Source organism: Phyllostomus discolor, chromosome 8 (assembly GCF_004126475.2).
Source record: "Phyllostomus discolor isolate MPI-MPIP mPhyDis1 chromosome 8, mPhyDis1.pri.v3, whole genome shotgun sequence".
In the NCBI taxonomy this organism is placed as follows: domain Eukaryota; kingdom Metazoa; phylum Chordata; class Mammalia; order Chiroptera; family Phyllostomidae; genus Phyllostomus; species Phyllostomus discolor.
The window spans coordinates 57,345,767-57,367,711 of NC_040910.2; the positions used below are offsets into that span (position 1 = coordinate 57,345,767).

Consider the following 21,945-nt stretch of genomic DNA (forward strand, 5'->3'; position numbering starts at 1 on the left):
CTTCCCGATTCCACCAGAAGCCCTCTCAGAAACAGAAAAGCCAGCAGCTAGACTAAGAGTAACAGCAGGGCTGCAGGTGGAGGCAGGTGGTGTTGATGCCTGTGGTGCTTTTGGTCATTGGTTGACCCACCCCTGGGCCTTGTACTGATAAGGAGCCAGTAGTACAGAGCATTGAGGACCACACGGACACAGCCAAGACTGAAGGACATAGCCGCAGACTGTGGATCACTCATAGCTTCAAACAGGCTGCCGAGAGCTGGATGGGGAAAGAATTTGACACTGGCTTACACCAGCTTCAGAACACCAGAGGCATATCCAGAAGGAAAAGCAACCAGACAAGCACTAAACTCTGCTGAAATGAATTCCACCTTGATCTTTTTCATTATTTGTGTTATCTCTTCTTTCATATAGCTTTTTAACAGTTTTTCTTTTTCTTCAATTTTGTTCCTATTTTTTCACTCTTTTTTATTTCATTTCTCATATTTCACTCTCCCCTTTTCTTACTCCATTTCTGTCTTCTTCCTTCTATTTCTTATTTTTGTTTTAAATTTTATTTTTCCCTTTCTTCACCTTATTTCTATTTCTATTCCTTACTCTTATTATTTCTCCTCCCTCTATCCTCTCAAAACCATTTTTCTTTCCTTTAGTCACTCATATTTTTTATTTTTATAATATTCTTATTTTCCTTCCACCTTTATTAATTTTGCTTATTTGTCAATGATATTGCTGTTTTTGTTGGAGTGTATTTTTGCTGGTGTGGGTTTTTGTCTTCTGTATTGTTTTCTTTTGTTCTGTCAGCACCTGTACATTAGCATACAAGACGTGGTGGGCGTTGAGACTCTCAGCCAGCCAGCTGGAGGGGAGAATCCACCAACAAATGAGCCAACAACAATCAAAACCCAATTACAACAGGAGAGCCCACATAAACTGCATAAATGGCATCCCCAGAGCATCCATCTCAGGAGAGTAAGGAGACTGTGTCGCTAAGCCCCACAGGACTCCTACCACAGAAGTCCACTCCATGAAGACAGGGAGTCAAAGCAGATCAATCTAATACATAGAAATAAACAAAAAGAGTCACTTAAAATTGGGAGGCAAAGAAACAACCCACAATCGAAAGGAAAGGAGGAATCCACAGAAAAAGAGGTAAATGAAATTGAGGCAAGTAATTTATCAGACAAGAATTCAAAGTAATGGTTATAGTGATGCTCAAGTAACTCAGTGAGAACTACAAGGAATTTTATGGGAGCTACAAGGAACTTAGTGGGAACTATGGCAGCATGAAAAAATGACATAGAAACTATGAATAAGAACCAGGTAGAAATGAAGAATACAATACCTGAAGTGGAGAATACACCAGAAAGAATTAAAAGCAGGCTAGATAAAGCATAGGACTGAATCATGAGTTGGAAGACAAGGTAGAACAAAACACCAAGTCAGAGCAACAAAACAAAAAAGGACTAAAAAAGAATGAAGATGGTTTAAAGGAGCTTTGGGACAATATGAAATGTAACAATATTCATATCACAGGGGTACCAGAAGAAGAAGAAAGGGAACAAAGGATAGAAAACCTGTTTGAAAAAATGACAGAAAACTTCCCTAATGTGGTAAAGGAAAAAGTCACGCAAGTTCAGGAACAGCAGAGGGTCCCAAGCAAGGTGAACCCAAAGAGAGCTGTGCCAAAATGCATTACAATTAACATGGCAAAAATTTAGAAACAAAGAGAGAGCCTTTTTTTATGAACTAAAAAAGAAATTTGTTTATTAAAGGCAAGAGGATGCAAGTAATATAAAAAAATCAAAAGCTTATTTGGCTTTAAATGGCTTTTCTTTCTCTTGTCAAATGGGGGTCGGATTTCATTTGTACATTTTCTAAGGGTCCCAGTCTGCTTATGAAATCCTCATACAGGGAGAAGCTGTGGGGCAGAGATTCATTAAGCAACCCATTGGGAGAACTCTTTATCAGGGAGGAAGTAGCTACTCATCTGCCTACTTCTTTCCCTTCTGCTTCATGTGTACTACAAAATAGTCATTGCATGCCATGGTGAGCCCAGCAATTAGCAAAAAGAAACTCTGGAAGCCCACTCAGCCATGTCAGCACTGGTCCAAGTCTTTCATTATTTTGTCTATGGCAAGAGGGTCTTTTTGATTTCCCCAAAACCCAGGGAACAACTTTTCCATGAGTACTCTCAGGTCGTCCTTTGTTAAGTAGCTTTCATCCCCAGCGAATTTGTGAAATGTGAACATCATAGTTTCCATGGCGTGTTCCATTTGAGATGGCATCTTGGTGAGGTCTAGTGCGACAGGATCACTAGGCTGGCTGGGATGTGAGGCCAGTGTCCAGAAAGAGAATCTTAAAGGCAGCAAGGGAGAAACAGCTAGTAGCATACAAGGGAGCCTGCCAGGGATATTTGCTGATTTCTCAACAGAAACACTACAAGCCAGAGGGACTGGCATGAAATATTCTAAGGAATGAAAAGTACAGACTGGCAACCAAGGTGAGTCTATCCAGCAAGGCTCTGATTTACAATGGAAGGTAAAATAAAGAGCTTCCCAGATTGCCCCCCCCCCAAAAAAAAAAAAAACAAGGGTAAAAAAGTACATGTACATCAAACCAGCATGGTAAGAGATGTTAACAGGACTGCTTTAAGAAGAAGAAATAGAGAGAGAGAAACAGGTACAAAGGGAAAAATGGCAATGAATAAGTACCTATCAATAATAACCTTAAATGTAGATGGATTAAATGCTCCAATCAAAACACATAGGGTATCTGAAAGGATAAGAAAACATAACCCTCATATATGTTGTCTATAAGAGACCCATCCTACCTTAAAACAAAAGATTTATACAGATTGAACGTGAAGGGATGGAAAATATACTCCATACAAATGGATGTGAAAAAAAAAAAGGCTGTGGTAGCAATACTTATATCAGACAAAATAGACATAAAAACAAAGGCAATAACAAGAGACAAAGAAGGTCACTACATAATACTTAAGGGAGTAGTCAGACAAGAGGATACAACCCTTGTAAACACATGTGCACCCAACACAGGAGCACCTACATATTTAAAGAAAATCTTAGGACTTTAAGAAAGAGATTGACAGCAATACAGTTATTATAGGGGGGTTTAACACCCCACTGCCAACAATAGGTATATCTTCTAAACAAAAAATCAAGGATTTTGTAGCATTAAACAATACTCTAGATCAAATGGCCTTAATTTATATTTACAGAACATTTCACCCGAAAGAGGAAAAATACACATTCTTCTGAAATGCCTATGGACCATTTTCTAAGAAAGACCACATGGTAGGACACAAAACAAGCCCTAACAAATTCAAGAAAATTAAAATCATAATCAAAATATATTCTTGGATCATAATGGCTTGAAGCTAGAAACTAACCTCAAGATAAAACTCAAAAACATTCAAATATATGGAGGCTGAATAACATGTTATTAAATAATGAATGGGTTAACAATGAGATCAAGGAAGAAATCAAAAAGTATCTGGAAACAAATGAATATGAACACACAACAACCCAAAACCTATGGCACACAGTGAAGGCAGTCCTGAGAGGGAAGTTCATAGCATTATAGGCCTACCTAAAGAAGATAGAAAAAATCTGAAATGAACAACCTAACCCTACGCCAAAAAGAACTAGAAAAACAACAACAAACAAAGCCCAGAGTGAGTAGAAGGAAGGAAATAATTAAGATCAGAGCAGAATTAAATGATATGGAGACTAAAAAACAATTAGAAAGATCAATGAATATAAAAGCTGATTCTTTGAAAAGATAAACAAGACTGATAAACCTTTAACAAGACTCATCAAGAAAAAAGGAGAGAGGGCCCAAATAAATAAAACCAGAAAAGAAAGAGGAGAAATAACAATCAACACTAAAGAAATACAAAGGGTTGTAAGAAAATGTGAACAACGATATGCCAACAAACTAGACAACCTGGATGAAATGGATAAATTTCTAGAAACATATAATATTCAAAAACTGAAGATTGGAAACAGGAAACAGAAAACTTGAATAGAACAATAACAACCAGTGCAACTGAAGCAGTAATAAAAAAAACTACCGACACACAAAAACCCTGAACCAGAAGGCTTCACAGGTCAATTTAAGAAGAGCTAACTCCTACCCTTCTGAAACTATCACAGAAAATTCAAGAAGAGAGAGGACTCATAAACTCTTTTCACAAGGCCAGTATTATCCTAATTCTAAAACCAGGTAAAGATACAACACTGAAAGAAAATTATAGGCCAATACCTCTGATGAACATAGATGCTAAAATCCTCTACAAAATACTAGCAAACTAGATCCAGCAATATGTTGAAAAGATCATATACCATGATCAAGTGGGATTTATTCCAGGAATTCAAGGATAGCACAATATTCACAAATCTATAAATGTAGTACATCACATAAACAAAATGAAAGACAAAAATCACATGATAATATAATTAGATACAGAAAAAGCATTTGATCAACTCCAGCACCCACTTATGATAAAAACACTCAGCAAAATGGGAACAAAGGGAGCATACCTCAACATGATAAAGGCCACATATGAAAAACCTACTGCCAACATCATACTCAATGGGAAAAAAACTAGAAGTATTTCCCTTAAGATCAGTAACAAGACAAGTGTATCTGCTTTCACCACTCTTACTCAACATAGTACTAGAAGTCCTAGCTGCAGTCATCAAATGAGAAAAAGAAATAAAAGGCATCTAAATTGGAAAGGAGGAAGTAAATCTGTCATTATTTGCAGACAACACAATAGTGTACATAGAGAATCCTATAGGCTCTACCAGAAATTACTCAACCTAATAAGTGAATTCAGCAAAGTAGTGGGATACAAGTTACTATTCAGAAATTGATGGCACTTTTGTACACCAACAATAAACTATCAGAAGAGAAACTAAGAAAAAAATCCCATTTACTATAACAACAAAAAAATAAAGTACTTAGGATTAAATATAACCAAGGAGGTAAAAGACCTGTACTCAGAAAACTATAGAACAGTGAAGAAACTGAGGAAGATACAAATAAATGGAAGCATGTACCATGATCATGGATTGGAAGAATTAACATCATTAAAATATCCTTGCTACCCAAAGTAGTCTATAGGTTCAAAGCAATTCTCATAAAAATACTAATGGCATATTTCACAGATCTAGAACAAATATTCTAAAAATTATATGGAATAAAAAAAGACCCCAAATAGCCTGAAGAATCTTGAGAAAGAGGAACAAAGTCAAAGGGATCACAATACTCGATATCAAACTATACTACAAGGCCACTGTAATCAAAACAGCCTGGTACTGGCATAAGAACAGGCACATGGATCAATGGAACAGAATTGAGAGCAGAGAAATAAACACCTGTCTCTATGGTCAATTACTATTTGACAAAAGGGACACAAGCATACAGTGGATGAAAATAGTCTCTTCAATAACAGTATTGGGAGAACTGGACTGGTACATGCAAAAGAATGAAACTAGACCAACAGCTTGTACCATACACCAGAATAAACTTAAAATGGATAAAAGACTTAAATATAAGTCATGATACCATAAAAAGCCTAGCAGAAAACATAGGCAGTAAAATTTCAGATTCTCAGGTAGCAATATTTTTGCTGATATATGTCCTAAGGCAAGGGAGATAAAGGAATAAATAAACAAATAGTACTACATAAAATTTAAAAGCTTCTGCACAGCTGAAGAAAACATCATCAAAATGAAAAGGGCACTAATTACCTAGGAGAACATATTTGCCAATGATACATTGGACAAATATTTAATCTCCAAAATATATAAAGAACTCATAGGACTTAACACCTGGAAGACAAACAATCTAATTAAAAAATGGGCAAAGGACCTGAACAGACATTTCTCCAAGGAGGACATATAGATGGCCCATAGATATATGAAAAAAAATGTTCACCATCACTAGCCATCAGAGAGATGCAAATTAAAATCACAATGAAGTATCACTTCATACCTGCCAAAATGGCTATCATTAATAAGTCAACAAACAACAAGTGGTGGTAAGGATGTGGAGAAAGAGAAACACTAGTGAACTGTTGGTAGGAATGCAGATTGGTGCAGTCACTGTGGAAATCAGTATGGGATTTCCTCAAAAATTTAAAAATGGAACTATCTTTTCACCCAGTGATTTCACTGTTGGGAATATACCCTAATAATCCTGAAACACCAATTCAAAAGAATTTATGCACCCCTATATTCATAGCAGTGCTATTTACAATAGCCAAGATCTGGAATAGCCTACGTGTCCATCAGTAGATGAGTGAATTAAAAAACTGGTACATTTATACAATGGAATGCTACAACAGAAAGAAAAAAGGAACTCCTACCTTCTTTGACAGCATGGGTGGAACTGGAGACTATTATACTAAGTAAAATAAGACAATCAGGGAAGGGCAAATACCATATGATCTCACCTATAAGAGGGATCTAATGAACAAAATAAACTTAGGAGCAAAAGAGAACCAGAGGCATGGAAACATGGAACTAACTAAAAGCGGTAAAAGGGGAGGAGGGAAGTGGGAACTGCTTGAAAGATGGGGAAGGAATCAGTCAAGGAACACATATGAAGGACCCCTGGACATGGACAATGGAGTGGAGATGGACTACAGAAGTGGGGGTGGGCTGGGCAGAGGGGGTCGAAGGGGAAAACATTGGGACAACTGTAAGAGCATAAACAATAAAGCATTATAAAAAAAGAAACAGAAAAAATGTTAAACATATGTTAAACATAGTTTCCATAAAATCCACCGATTCCACTCTTAGGTATATATCTAAGAAAAATGACAAATCTATGCAGTAACTTGTACACAAATGTTCATAGCAGCATTTCTCATATCTGAAAGTGGAAACCTGTCAGACTCAAATGTCCACCAGCTAATAAATGGATAAATCAAACAGAATATCCATACAATGAATGGATTATTATTGAACAATAAAAAAGAATGAAGTACTGATACATGTTCAACATGGATGAACCTTGAAAACATTATGCTAATCAAATTAAGTGAGCACACAAGGACACATGTTGCATGATTCCATTTATATGAACTGCCCAGAACAGGTAAATCTGAGGAGACTTCGAGTCGGTTTGTGATTGTCTAGGATTGAGGGGGTGAGGTGGGATGAATTGGAGTGTCTGCTCCTAATGAGTACATGACTTCTTTTTGGAGTGACAGAAGTGTTCTAAATTTGATTGTTGTGATGGTCATACAGTTGTGTGATTATACTGAAAATCACTGAATTGCACTTTAAGTGGGTGAATTTAAATGTGAACCATATCTTAATAAAGCTGTTTGGGGGGAAAATAGGAGGTGGGCATCTTATCAGCCCTTGGTCCATGGGCTGTGTGCAGCTTACCAGCCCTTGTTTTAGCATGTTGAGGGAATTTTTTTAAATCGCTATTTTGGAAAAGTCATTGGCAATGTCACGTGAACATTTAGGATGATCAAATTTTGAGAAACTACTATCCATTTTGTTTACTCATGTGAATTTTAGGGTGTTTCACATATTCTTGGTCAGAGCCTGACTATAAAAATGTTCTTTGAATAAGCACCACTCTGTAACTGTTGCTATTGCCATTTTCACTGTAGGGCAGTGTTCTGAGCTTTGTATTGTCTTTGATGTTGTTGGTAGTTCAGTCAACCAGAAAGCACTTTAAATGCTTTGCCATCAGATTCACTCCTCTTCAATAACTGGGTTGTCAGGCATTTCAGGAGCCTGTCTGTTACTTCTCTCTGGTATTTATCTCTTTGTCCCAATGAATGACTGCTTTTGGTCTGATCTGAAACCTTTTTTGGTTATAATTAAATTTGTTAAGTCAGAGCTATTTCTATTGACTTCTTTGCTCATCTTTCTTTTGTTTATTTTCTATTAGCTTATATTTGAATTTTCTCTAATTCATAAATTAAAAAATGATAAAAGAAGGTACCTGTATACATATATCCAAATCAGAAGTCCAGTTTCTTCTTTATTTTACTGAAGCATCCCAAAATGACTTTCAAAATGTCAGTTGAACTGGCGTATGAAAGTTTCATCAACATTTTGAATACACTTTTTGTATCTCATATGCATTCAGGTTTCCCTCAGTTTTTTTTTTTTGAATAAATATGATCGACAGTTTGACAGCTTTCATACAAACATAGTGTCTTGTTACACTTAGCTTTTCTAAAGAAATATCCAAGTAGGTTCTGTGTTTAAAGTGTCCCATCTACAAAACAAACTGCAAAAAAGAAAACATAAACTGTTGCCAATAAGAAGCGGTCACGACCTTGGGTGTAGTTGAGAGGTCTTCCCGCACAGACTTCAGGAGAAAGGGCTGCACACAGCGTGCATTCTCTGATGGCCATGGGGCAGCTGGCATGCTGGTCGGAGGAGTTTTTCTGGAAGTTGTTCTTATGCCTGGACAGATGCAGCGATTTTTAAAAAAGATTTCATTTATTTGTCTTCAGAAAGAAGGGAAGGGAAACAGAGAGAAACATCAATTGGCTGCCCCTTGTACATGCCCCAACAGGGACCAAACCCACAACCTGGGCTTGTGCGCTGACGGGGAATAGAAATGGTAACCTTTCACTTTGAGGGATGACGTCCAACCCACTGAGCCACAACGGTCAGAGCAGACACAGTGATTTAATGACACACAAGAGATACTGAGAACCATGTAAATAAGCCAAAAAATATGTCCCAAATCCAATTTCTCTCAGCCAAAGCCATTAGGTGCCCACAGCTTCTCCCATGCCAATAGCACACACATGTATCAGAGGGGATGCAGAATGAAAATGGGAGTGATCTTAACTGACTATGTGTAAAATACCTTCATAAAATGTATGAAAAAACACCCAAGCATGTGAACATACCATAAGGCCCCTCCCAGGACCTTGGAAGGGGCCCAGACAAGTGCAGGCCCAAAGCTCACACATCACAAGCTCTGGTAAATGCAGCTCTGCCCCCCTCAGCTCTGCCCCTCTTCTGTGGGCTCCCCTGCTGCGGAATGTTGAGGAGCCCCCAGGACAGGGCCAAGGCCAAGGCCCCACATAGCTCGCTGCCCCTCCACCACCGTGCCAGGCACGGAGAGCACTGCAGGTCCTGTCTCTCTCCCTTTGTGAGTGGAGCAGCATCTGAGCTCCATTTCCTGCCTGCATTGTGGGGGTTGGTCAGGCCCTGGGGGTGGAGCCCTACAGAATGGCACTGATGCTTCTATAATGAGACATGAGAGGACGATTTTGCCCTCCAAATGTGAGGAGGCAGAGAGTCTGCAGCCCTCACCAGACCCTAACCCTGCTTGCACCAGGTGTCGGCTTCCAGCCTCCAGAACTGTGTTCCATGTGGCGTTTGTGTTAGAGCAGACTGAGTGGAGGGGGAGCAAGCGAGGGAGCATCCTGGCACCTCTGAAGGCTGGGGCTAGGGTTGGGGTGGGGCCTCTACATTACTGTGGACCATGGGAAACAAGGGTGGCCAAGATGTCAGAGGGAGGTGGGGGAACCCCTGCTTAACAGTACTGCAGTTGCCCCACATGGACACTCCCACAGGGCATTGATACTTAAGTGTTATTATGAAAGAAGCAGGTTTAATGTTATTAAAATGCTACATGACATGTTTTGATGCTTACAAATATTTCATGCGATAGGGCTATTGAAACATTTGAAAGCACGTCTATGTCTGGAGTGAATCCTGGGATGACCTAACCTGGCTGCCTCGAGGGCTGGCACCCCAGGTAGCTCTGGTGCGCCTGGGAGGCCAAGAGAAGGCCGGAGGCTCTGACAGCCTGAGGGGCAGGCTGCCTGTTTCAGGAAGTGAAGCATTCTGACTGTGAGGCCTGGCTTTCGGTCCTCCGTCCACCAGCACATCCCCAGTGGATACCATGTGCCTGGAGCCTGACAGGAGGGTAAGCAAGTCAGGCACTTAGGTGACTTGCCTGAGGAGGAAAGAATGGCTCCAGGTGACATGGTGAGGAAAACACACACCAGGGCTCAAACTCTAGGTGTCCCTGTCATTGTGCCTGCCTGCCAGTTCTCCTCTGTTCAGGAAACAAGAGCATGGGTATGGCTGTGGGGCCTTTGCACCTCAGGCAGGCATCTCTGAAACAGTCCTTCTTGGAAGTTCATGGAAACATAGGGTGGCTGCTGTTTCCCCAGGGTGCTGCAGGTGGACATGACACATAGAGGAAGTACCCTTTCCTGCCAAGACACCCAGACAGGAGCACGGGCCGGGCCAGCTTCCACCTGCTGCCCGGCATTTGGCTCAGGCACGGAAGGCAAGGTGAGCCCACCAGCCTGGCCTGGGGGACACAGCCACTTGGGAGGACCCTGTGTACTGTCCTGGCCCCACCTCTGGAGTGCATGACCACAGGTGGCGTGGCCACAGGGCAAGCCCCTTGGACAGCTGCTGTGAGGCAGGTCTGCAACACTCTGCACAGGGCAGGACAAAGACCAGGCATAGGAAGCACATGGTCCACTCCTTCCCTCTCCCCACCATCACCCCACCTCCTGGGAGCCGCAACTGTTAATCATGTCTCTTCTGGCTTCCAATGCTGTCACATCTGCATCCTACAGATGGTAAATAGCCAACCTGAAAGCATCCCTTGCATGTGCAAACCGCCTGGCCAGAGATCCCACTCCAACCACCTGCTTCACAGGCTCTCACACTCTGGGCCACAAGCCCTGGTCACCCTGAGACAAGGGCCAGAGGACTGGGGACAGCCCCTATGCCCTAGTGCCCACAGAAATTATTCATACTAGCTAATCATAAGCCTGCTTACCCAGCCTTTGCCTCTGCTGTTTCTTCCTGTGTAAACCCCAGTCCCCTATCCCTCTGCCTCCTGACCCACACTGTTGCTTTTGGGTGTGCCCTCCTGCCCTGTGGCATGGTGGGGATAGGGTGGGGGTGGGGATCCTTCTGAGACCTGTGAGGAGCATACTGCCTTTTTAATGGCCATCGTCTTCTCTTGGCTTTACTCCACCTGACATTTTCTATTAACACACTGACCCTCAAACACCGTGCTCCTGTCACCAGCCATATTCCCACCCAGCATGTGCACCCCAATGCAGCCCCTGCTGGCAGTGCTACTACTGTGACAGCAGCATTTGTGGCAGTGCCACTACTCCCTGCCCTCTGGCTACAGCTGGGGTCACTGACCAGGAGCCTCCTGAGCTCCCTGACAGACCACTCCCCATCTGCGTGCTCACCACCACGTCACGTGCATGGCTGACCCCATAGACATCAGGTCCCGTGGAGGTGAAGGGGCCGCATACATGGGGTGAACGAGCAAATGAATGAGTAAATGGAGGGATGTATAGGGGATTGAAGGCCATGCAGCCTCCTCAGCCTGATACACAGGTCCATTGCCCACTTCTCTGTCCAAGGACAATATGTTCACCTCTCCCATCTCATCCACCCCTGGTCCCCCAAAACCCCACTCCAAAAGAGAGCTGCACACCCAATGGGCCTGGGCCTCATCTCACCTAGGCCCATTGTGCTGAATGCCCACAGTGGGCGGCCCCAAGCAGACAGTGAGAGAGCTGTGGGAAGAAAAGGCCCATCTGCGTACTCTGCTGCTTCTCTCACATCCCCTCTACATACAGAGAACAGGTATAGAATGTTCTGCCTCCTGGAAACAGTGAACACACACTCTGTGCATGTGCAGGGGTGTATGTGGCAGCACAGGCTGAGAGGGACAATGTTTGGGGTGGCTAGCTGGGGGGTATGGACAATGAGAATGCCAAGCTGTGACAGAAGCCTGAGCATGGGGAGCCCAAAGGAAGTGGGGGACAAAGGAAGTGGGGGACAAAGAGGGACAGAGAGGGACTGATGAGCTCAGCACAGCCTGAGATGATCTGCTGTTCTGCCAACCTGGTCCCCCCTCTCCTTCTCCCTGTGGCTTTTCTTGCAGCAAAGGGGGAGGTAAGAAATGACTAACTTCAAAATACACAATCACACTACCATAATAAGTTGTGTTGACACTTACAAACGCACACAGGTGCAGGATTCCGAGGGGTGCCCAGGAGGTACGCTCCTTTACCCCTGCATCCCCACTCCACACACTGGGAATCCTGGTTTAGGGATTTTCAGCCTGTGCTCTTGGGAACCATGGCAGGCTGATCTGAGGCTCAGGTCTCCCCCCTCAATCAGCATAACTCTGTTTGTTTGTTTGTTTTCACACAAAAATGGCGATTTTATTTGCTAGGCTAAATCAACAAAGGGACCTACTACCTAAAAGAGCAGAGGGCGATGGCTGGGTCAGTGGTGTCTGTGAGGAAGGGGCTCTTCCTCCGTATCCGCCCATCTTCCTCACCAGGCCCCTCCACTCTGTGGGAGGAGGGCCCATCAGCTGGGCCTGCTGGCACTCTCCGACCCACCTCCTCCCATTGACCCACCTCCTCCCATTGGCCAGGCACTTGGGGGTGAAGGCCAGCCCCACTCCCCAGGCGAGTATGCCTGTGCAGGGCCTGCCTCCAGCTCCTCCCATCATCCCTCTGCCCAGTGAGGTTGGAAGGGGTGGCCTGGGGTAGTAGGCCATGCTGACCTAGTCTCATTCTTCAGCTCTGGGTGCACTGAGCCCCCCACTGGGGTTATGGCAAATGCTTCAGGGCCCTGTTCCCTTTGTCGAGCTCCTATGGGGAGGAGGGCTATGTGGTTAGTACTGGTATTACTAGGTCTCTGGTGTTTTACTACCAAATGTCCCACCTCCAGCTTCTAACCATTCATTAAGCCTGGGGGCACAGCCAAATCACCTGGGGACCTCTTAAAAATATCAACTCCAAGGTCTTCAAACAAAACATGCTCATAAGGTTCACAGCAGCCCATTCATAAACACCAGAAGGTGGAAACAACCCACATACTGTAGACAGGCAAACAGATCAGCACAGTGTGGTGCACCTGGACAGTGGGACTATTTATTCAGTCACGAAAAGGAAGGAAGCACTGACACAGGCCACAGCAGGGATGAACCTTGAAAACGTTGCTGAGTGAGAAAAGCAAGACACACAAGGCCACATATTATATGATTCCAGTTATATGAAATTCCAGAATAGGCAAATCCATGGAGACTCAGGGTATACCAGTGGTTGCCAGGGGCTGGAGAGGAAGGGAGTGAAGAGTCACTGCTTAATGGGATCTCCTTTTGGGGCAATGAAAAAGTTCTGCAACTGTACAGTGGTAATGTAACTAAACACCACTCTATTGTGCACTATAAACTGGCTAAAATAGTGCATTTTATGTTACTTGGACTTTACCATAATTTTAAAAATTACAAAAACAATTCCTGATCATTATTGCAAACCAAAATCTGTAGGGTTAGGGCGAGGGATCTGTAGCTTTAAGAAACTACACCGTGGACAAAATAAGACTAAGCAGAATTTAAGACCCATCTGGAGGAACCTCAGGCCCATCCTATTTGGGGGCTTTCTAGGCCTGGGTTGGTGGACATAGGCTGGAGTCTACCCCCTTTCCCTACAGAGCAGGTGCAGGTATGTGCAACTTCAGTGGGCTGAGCCCTGGTGGGCTGGGACAGACCTTAGGCTCATCTGCATAAGCCAGACCCCTAGCAAGTGATTGGCCAAGGAGTGAGTGTGAGGTTTCATCGGAGCCAATGAAAATCAGGCCTGGAGTCAGGAGAGAAAGTACTGGGAGGGTCTTTCTGTGGATTTGTTGGAGGTGGGAAGTGGGCCTGGGCAGATGGGAGATGGTGGTGAGCAATTACTGATTGACTTTGAGGGTCAAGTCTGTCCACTAGGGGGCAGACACAGAGGTCTCAGAGGTGGACAGGCTAAGCTGGATGCTGGGCCTGGGGACCCAGCAGCCACCCGACCCCAATGCTGACCTCAAGATGAGGTGACCCAGACCCCCCAGTGTGCAGGGGATACTGAAGACTGCTGGAACCCTATAACTGCTCCTCAGGGGTTGGGGGGACTGAAGCACAGTGAGGAGCTCTGAGACATCACATTTGCTCTGGAGTGACATGTGGAGGGACGTGTTATTAGAAAGGAGGCAGGGGACATTCACCCCCGCCCGCCCATGCCCCCGGGCTCTGAAGGGACTGTGCCTGGAGATCTGAGTGTGCCTTGGTGCCTGCCCTCTGCCTGGACTCACCTTGCCAGGTGCACACATGGTCCCATCCAGTGGGGGGCCCTTCTTGGTCTTGCAAAAGTAGGGATTGTCAGGGTGGCTGCACCACAGCTGCTTGCAGGGGTCGAAGGTCCGGAACTGAAAGAGAACACCAGCCACTGGTTAGGGCGTTTCCCACTGGGGGAACCCTGTTCCGCTAGGTCCTCTTGGACAGCTGTGCATCCAGGCACGGCCTGGCTGTCTGGGACAGGCCTGTGTGCCCATTGGGTGCCCTGAGTTTCCTGTGATTCTGAGGCCATGAGAATCTCGGGTGTACAGACACTGATTCAAGTCCTTGTGGGCTACTGGGTCTCCACAGCCTCCCACCCTTGATGGCTGCACTCCCCATGGGGCCTGGACAAACAGCCAGGGGCCAGTGTGCCCGGCAAGAGTGCTGGGTGGGCATCTCTCTGGCCCAGGGGCCATCACTACAGGGCCCTAAGGGGACCCCTGACCCACCTCTTGACCTTCTCCTGAAGCCCGACCCTCTGCTTCAACAGACCCTGTCCCTGCTCCAGCCTTGCCCTCTGTCCACCGGGCCTCAGAGGGGCCTCTTTGCTGACTTTCTGCTTCATGTCCTGAGAGCCCTTCCTTCAGGGGACCCCTGAAGAGTACTGCTGAGACCAGACCTGGCTGTGCTACTCCCCCTTTCAAGCTTTTCTAGAGCTCCCTATTACCTACCACTTTCCCCAGGCCCTCATGCAGTGGGTTAGACAGCCTCGGGACCCAGATGCACCCCTCCCACCCGCTCACTGTGTGGCCTCAGGCACTTTATCTCCCCTCTCTGAGCCCTAACTCCTCATCTGTTAAATGGGGATACTTTGCAGGCCTCCTCCGTGCAGAGGAGGTGAGCACTGAGGCACACACTGCCCAGCACTAATGTTCTTGCTGAGCTGCTGCACAGCTGGTGGTCCATGTCAACAGATACACCCGGTTTTGAGGTGCTGATGGCTCTGTCCTGGCCCTTAGCCCCAGGGAATCACTGGATGCTCCTCTGTGCAATGCGCCCACACCTCCAGGCCTTTGCACTTGTGATTCCTGCCTCTGAAACGCCCTGTCCTCCCACTTGGCCTCACCCCTCACCTCTTCCTAGGGAAGCCCTCCTGAACTCTGCAGACCACACAGGGCTTCGCCAGGCCCCCAACCATCCCTTGCCAATATCTAGGTCACAGCCCTTGTCAGCTGCATGCTCCCTGCCCAGGACTAAGTCTGGATAGGCGGGTGGGCACTGTGCGTGACTGGGTGCAGAGGGAGATGCTGCCCCAGGGTGCCGGCTCCGACACTCACCGCAGTGCACATCATGTAGCCCAGGCCGAAGTCGAAGCGGCACTGCTCGTTCATGGAGTAATGCAGCCCGGGGAGCTGGGGCAGTGTTGGCCAGTCGTGGGCGAAGGGGTCATCCCGCAGGCAGTCATAAGAGCTGTGAGGGGACACGGGCGCTGCAGGCTGCCTTCAGCCGGACTGGCCACCCAGCCCGTGGAGCAGCTGAGGCCCCTTCTGGAGCTGGCTGGTGGGCCTGTCTGCACACCCCAGCTCTCGGCTGTGCTGCCTCAGTTTCCCGGCTGCATTTCTGTTCCTTGGTGCAAACTACCCAGGGCCTGGTTTACCCAGATCCCAGGTGTCCATTAAAGATGCCCCCCACAGTGGGACCCCTTCCCAACACTCACCCACGCTGCTCACTGCCTCTCCTCTCCCCTGTGCCTGGAATTGGAGGACTCAAGGTGTGGGGGCTCGTGCTGGGCCCCAGGCACACCAGGACATGAACCTTGCTACAGCTGAGCCCCAGGCTCCAGGCTGTCTGTGGGGGCATGGGGTGGTACTCACTGCAGGTAGCGGCTCAGCTCCTGCTGGCTGCAGCGGGACCAGTGGAAGCGGTGGAAGGCTGCCTGTACTAGGGGTGCCATGATGCTGCCCAGCCGGACCTCGTCACCACAGCGGTTGCCTTGCCCATCATGCTCCATGCCCAGCCTGCACAGGGAGTCACGAAGCCTCGCTGAGCCCCCGCCTGCCAGCTTGGCCTATCGGCTCCACCCCACCCACCCTCCCTCAGTGGGCCTGGCTCAGAGAAGTGGGGCCCCTCAGGCAGCCTTTCCCAGACAGCCAGGGCGCTGGGGCCACTTACACGTGGCCAGTCTCATGGGCTACCACAAATGCTGAGGAGAAGCCATCCTCATGGTTCAGGGTGCAGCTCCGGACAGGGTGGCACATCCCGGTGACAGGAGCATAGCCTGTGAGGAGATGAAGGGTGGCTCCAGCTCCCGGGGCCCACCGTCCCCAGGGCAGAGCCACCTGCCCCCAGGGGCACAGCTCAGGAGAGCCCCGCCCTGGGCAGCAGGTCGCAGTCCTGCCCACCTGCTCCCCATGCCAGGTCTCACCTGGCAGGTTTTCTGCCATCTTGGCACTCCCACCAGGCATCCCCTTTCACACCACCCCCACCTCCCCACTTGGCTGCAATACCTGGAAGACCCAGCCAGCCCTACTCTGACAGGGCACAGGGGGAGGCAGCAGGGGCAGGCCTCAAAGAGGCCCTTGGGTATGGCCAGGCAATGAACACCACAGGTCACACTCCCTTGCTTGCCATGCTGAGCGGGCAGGACAAGGGGACCGAGGGCACACGGCCACAGATGACAGGGCCCATGAAGTCCTCGGTCTGCTAACCCTGTGCCCAGGCTGAGAAGATTCTGAGGTACATTCCTGCCAGAGGGTCCCCTCCTCCAGGGGCTGAGGGGCAGGTGTGACCAGAGAGGGAGGAAGGGGCATGGCAGGTGGTGGCCGCAGAGCACAACCCCTGACAGAGATGCACAGTGACCCTTTCACCACCTCACCCAGTCCCTCGTCTCTCAAGGGACCGCTGAACTCACAGTTTACAGCGAGATGCAGCACACTGTGCCAATCCAGTGATCGTGTGGCCCCAGGGGAGGGAGACAGGCAGAGAGCAGGGGCAGGGCTGAGGGACCTGGCAGGGGAGGCTGGGGGCCCTGTGGTGGAAGACTGAGCCCTGCTGGCTGGAGCCTGGTTGCTGGGTTTCTTCAGAAGCCTGGGGGACAGGGAAGGCAGGGTGGGAGGCCTGGTGCCCAGACCCCACCAGAGGCAGCAAAGCCAGAAGGTGAGGCCCACCATTTGGCCCCGGGCAAGATTAAGGGAGGAGACAGAGCTGCGGGTGCCAAAGTGGGGCCTCTGCTGTGGCACCTGGGGGCCTGAGAGGCCCGTAAAGCCAGGGGTCCCACTTGGGGAACACTGACCTAACCTCACTGCGCTCAGACCCCATGGGAGAGCCCTCGGGAGAGCTGTGAAGGAGAAAGGTTGAGGAGGGAAGAAGGTGTACTGGCTTCAGACTTGTCTGTGTGAGCGATCTGACCAAGGTCTTTTCCTGGGAATGATCAGGAAAGCCTCCATCTTCAACTATGTTTTGCTCTGTGCATTTAAGAGATGGTTTTCTTGAATTGGGGGCCAGAGCAAAGCTTGGGGAGCTCCCCCCATCCTTTGTACGCCCACCTGGTCTGTGAAGTACGCCTCCTGCAAGTGCTTCTCGTCCACGCTACTCAGCGGACATGGGCCTTTGCGGCCTGAAGATTTGAGAAAGGATCCTCATCATTTTCTTCATACCCTTTTGTCTGTTATTTTCCTGTTGCTCTCTCTTTCTGGAAATCTTGTTAGATACCTAGTGTACCTCCTGAATTGTCTGTGTCTCCTAACTTTTCTCTCATATTTTAATCCTTTGGATGCCCTTGACTTTGTGCCTCAGCTTTTGAATTTTCTATTTTACCCATCACATCTTTAATTCCATAAAAACTCCATCTTTATTGATCTCTAATTCTTCTTAGCAACCTGTTCTGGGTTTATGGGTGTATTTGCCCCAAACATTCTGGCAATATTACTTTTTAAAAAGTTCTTTTCTATTTTCTAAATTATCTGTTTCCTCTGAAGTCAGTTTTCTGATTTTGTTTCCCAAACTTGGTACTTTTTTTTTTAATGTTCAGTAATCTTTGGCTGTCCTTCCACATTTTTAAATGAAGGATGAGGTCACTTAATATAAAAGTTTCCTCCTCCCTTTGGGACAGTCTCCCCATGGGAGCCCTTGCCTGGATGAGGCTGACAGACCACTGCAGGCCTTGAAGGGGCACGGGCAAGCAGCCCTCAAAAGGAAGAGACCGGCACCAGACAGAAGCCTTGCTCTGTGTTCAGTGGGACTGGACTCACAGTCTCTGTCCTGTTGTGGTGCCGGTTGGTGGGCACGGGAGACACTCTAGTGTCAGAGATGGTTTGTTAACATAAACTAACCTTCTTCGCCTGCCCAGCATCACTGGAGAAGCCTCTCTAGATATGCAAATGTGGGCAAGTGGCAGCAGAGAGAGCGGAGCAAGAAGTAGAGTGGTGTGTGTAGTAATTCAGGGAAGAAGTGGTGAGAAGAATAAACACAAATATGCTTGTGTTTACAAAAAGGATTACTGGAATGATCAGCCAGAAACTAATAAAAAGTGACTATCCTGCCCTGGCTGGGTGGCTTAGTTGGTTGGACTGTGGTCCCATAGACTGAAAGGTGGCAAGTTCGATTAAAGGTCAGGCACATGCCTAGGATGTGGGTCTGACCCCGGGATGGGGAGCGTACTAGAGGCAACCGATTGATGTTTCTCTCTTTCTCTCTCTCTAAAAAAATGAAAAAGTCTCTTTGGGTGGGGATAAAAAATAATTTAAAAAATGACCATCCATAGAGCATGAGGTGGGTGAAATGGGTCCACTCCTCTGAATAACTATTTCTATATAAATTGTTCAAGCTCTTTCTTTTGAAGTACTACTTGTGCCCATAAAACCTCACAGGTCATAAGAATACAACTAGAGAGTTATCACAAAGTGATGATACCCATGTATGTACCTCCCTGGTCATGAGATAAAACTGCCCTCACAATGCAGAAGCCCCTTCTTGGGACGTGCCCCTCCTCCCCACTCCCCTGTGTTTCAACACCACAGATCAGTTTGCCCACTTCCAGAGCTGAAGTCAATGGAACCCTAAGTAAGCTCCTTCTCCACTGGGCTTTCCACTCAATGTTCCACATGTGGGACTCGCCCCCGGGGTGGCATGCAGCCGTGGCTGTCATTTCTGTGTGGTTGTATTTCCATCTACTCACCTGTTGGTGGATTTAAGTTACTCCACATTTGAGAGTCATCATAAGTAATGCTGCTCTGAACACCCCTGCATCACCCTTTGGTGCACGTGCGCCTGTACCGGCAGTAGGTGTGTCACTGCCGGGTGCGTTTGTGCTCAGCTGTACTCAATACGGCTCAGTAGTTTCCCAAAGTGGTTGCACAGTTTATATCCCTACCAGAGGAGTATGAGCACTACATATCCTGTCCTCACCAAGGTGTGGGGCTCTTAGTCTTTTTTATTTCAGCCATTCTATTAGGTGTGTTCTGGATTCCGATTATGGTTTTGTTGCATTTCCCTAATATCTATTGAGGTTGAGCATCTTTTCATATGTTTATGCGTCATTTATGTTTTGTTAAGAGCCTGAGAAAGTCTCTTGCCCATGATTCTATGGGGTTACTTAATTAGCAATATTGTTATTGATTTGCCAGCGTTCACATATTTCAGATATCTTTATTAGATGCAGTATATGTATTATGGGTATTTTTCCCCAGTGGATCAATGATGTCTTTAATGAACATTAGTTTTTAATGTTAATGTAGTAATGTTTATCTTTTCCATTGTGTTTAGTGCTTTTTATCTCTTTTTATTTTTTAAAGATTTTATTTCTTTATTTTTAGAGAGGGGGAAGGGAAGAAGACAGGGAGAGAAACATCAATGTGTGATTTCCTCTCAAGTGCCCCTGCTGGGGACCTGGCTAGCAACCCAGGCATGTGCCCTGACTGGGAGTCAAACCAGCGACCCTTTGGTTTGCAGGCTGGCACTCAATCTACTGAGCTGTACCAGCCAGGGCTTATGTCTTTTTAAAGAAATCTGCTCTAACTCAAAAAATATGGAGATATTCTAATATCATATTCTATTACCTATTATTATTTCACCTTTTGTAGGTAGGTGTAAAATCCACTAAGTTAGGATGTAAAACACCCACAAGTATGACGTGTGCATATGGAGGAGGGGTGCCAGGCTTCACTCTCCCCCAGTCTCGGTAGTCAGCTGGCCCAGCATCACCGGGTAAGTGCCATCCTCCCCTCTGTTCTGCAGCACCCCCTTTGCAACCAACATCGTTCACGCCGAAGTCCAACTCTGGACTCTCTCCAGTTCTAAAGACACGTTTGTAAGACCTTGCATCCAATGTACACTCTCAAACGACTGTATTCTTGTAAGTATTGAATATACTTTTATCATCTTCAATTGTTCCTGGCTATGCTTGGCTCACTGCTGGTCTGTAGAAATGTTAGAACCAACTTGCCAACACCCTCAAGATGTCCTGCTGGAGCTGCATTTGTCCCGGAGCACATGGTGTCGCCCTTGAGATGAGCCTGGAGAACCTGGTCTCAGAGCACTGGGGAGTCTCCCTGCCTGCCCACAAGCAGGGTCTGCCCTTCACTGAGGCCATGTCATAATTTCTGGTCTAGTTCTTGGACACACTTTCTTAGACTTACTCCTAGGTATTTGATGCTTCTTGTTCCACTATAAGTGATACTAATTTTAAAAATTAAATCTGTTTGTTGTAAGAATACATAAATTCCATTGACTTTTGTATATTGACATGCTATCCAAAAATTAATAATTTTAATGATTTATTTTTAGATTCTTTTGAATTTTCTATGTACACCAGTATATCACCTTCAAACAAGCGTCAGAGTTTTTTCCTTTCTGATTCCTGTATTTTAATTTTTCCCTTGGCTGGGGCCTCCACAGCGGGTGTGAAGAGAAGTGGTGGAAGCGGGCATCCTTGACCCAGTCTCAGTCCAGGAGAGAAGCTTTCAACATGTCGCCGCTGCAGCTTCGGGGGAACTGCCCATTCCCACATTCAGAAAATTCTTCCAGTCCTAATTCAACAGGACATTTGATCATAAACGAATCTTGATTTTTATCGAATACTTTTTCTGGATCAATTGAGATGATCAATGGAGATAATTTTTCCTCCTTTATTCTGTTAATGTGGTAAATTACAATGATGGATTTTCAAATGTTAAGCAAACCTTGCATTCCTAGAATATAGTGAAGTTTATTATGATATAGTACTTTTTAAAAAATACAGCACCAAATTTGATTTGCTAATATTCTATGACAGATTTTGTATCTATATTCCTGAGAGAGACTGGCCTGTATTTTGTTCTTACAAAGTCCTTAGATTTTGGTTTCAATGTTAGCAGACCTCATAAAATTAGTTGGAAAAATGTTCTTTTTTTTCATTGTGTCAGTGTTTGTATGTGCTTGGTATGATTCTTCCTTACAACTTATGGAGAATTCTTGTGTAAAATTATCAGTTCCAGGAGTTAACTTTGAAAGAAGGCTTTTAATTACAAATTCAAAATCTTTAATTGATATGAGTTTATTCAGATTTTCTATTTTTTCTCAGATTTTATGTTTAGTCAAAGTATTTGTACCCTTTATCTAAACTGACAAATTTAACACAAAGCTGTTCAAAATACCTTCTCATTATCTTATAACCTTTTAAAAGTAAAATTTGTAATTATGTCCCTTTTATATTTGTGATTTTAGTAAATTTATATATTTTTAAAAAAATTAGTATTGCTATGGGCTTTTCTGTTTCTTTTTTTTTTTTAAGACTTTATTTATTTATTTTTAGAGAGGGAAGGGAGGGAGAAAGAGAGAGAGAGAAACATCAATGTG

General features: G+C 45.8%; 2 protein-coding genes across 3 annotated transcripts in view; both read right to left on the reverse strand.

The window, feature by feature from the left end:
• Nucleotides 1-21,945, reverse strand: part of ADAMTS2 (ADAM metallopeptidase with thrombospondin type 1 motif 2) — a 256,584-nt gene that overhangs the window by 57,185 nt on the left and 177,454 nt on the right. Inside the window, exons 7-11 of one of the 2 annotated variants that reach the window (XM_036032769.1) lie at nt 16,285-16,390; nt 15,987-16,130; nt 15,450-15,582; nt 14,148-14,261; nt 8,058-8,506 (exon numbers count right to left, since the gene is read on the reverse strand). In XM_036032769.1, coding sequence (XP_035888662.1) covers nt 8,495-8,506; nt 14,148-14,261; nt 15,450-15,582; nt 15,987-16,130; nt 16,285-16,390 — 509 coding nt within the window. In that variant the 3' untranslated portion in view covers nt 8,058-8,494. Of the gene's footprint in view, nt 1-8,057; nt 8,507-14,147; nt 14,262-15,449; nt 15,583-15,986; nt 16,131-16,284; nt 16,391-21,945 lie in introns of those variants that run through there. The other variant, XM_028534523.2, reaches the window with a different exon arrangement.
• On the reverse strand, nt 1,965-2,316 carry LOC114515194 (protein S100-A10-like). The gene is given in 1 exon segment (XM_036032770.1): nt 1,965-2,316. A coding segment is annotated over 1 exon segment (294 nt). The 5' UTR covers nt 2,283-2,316; the 3' UTR covers nt 1,965-1,988.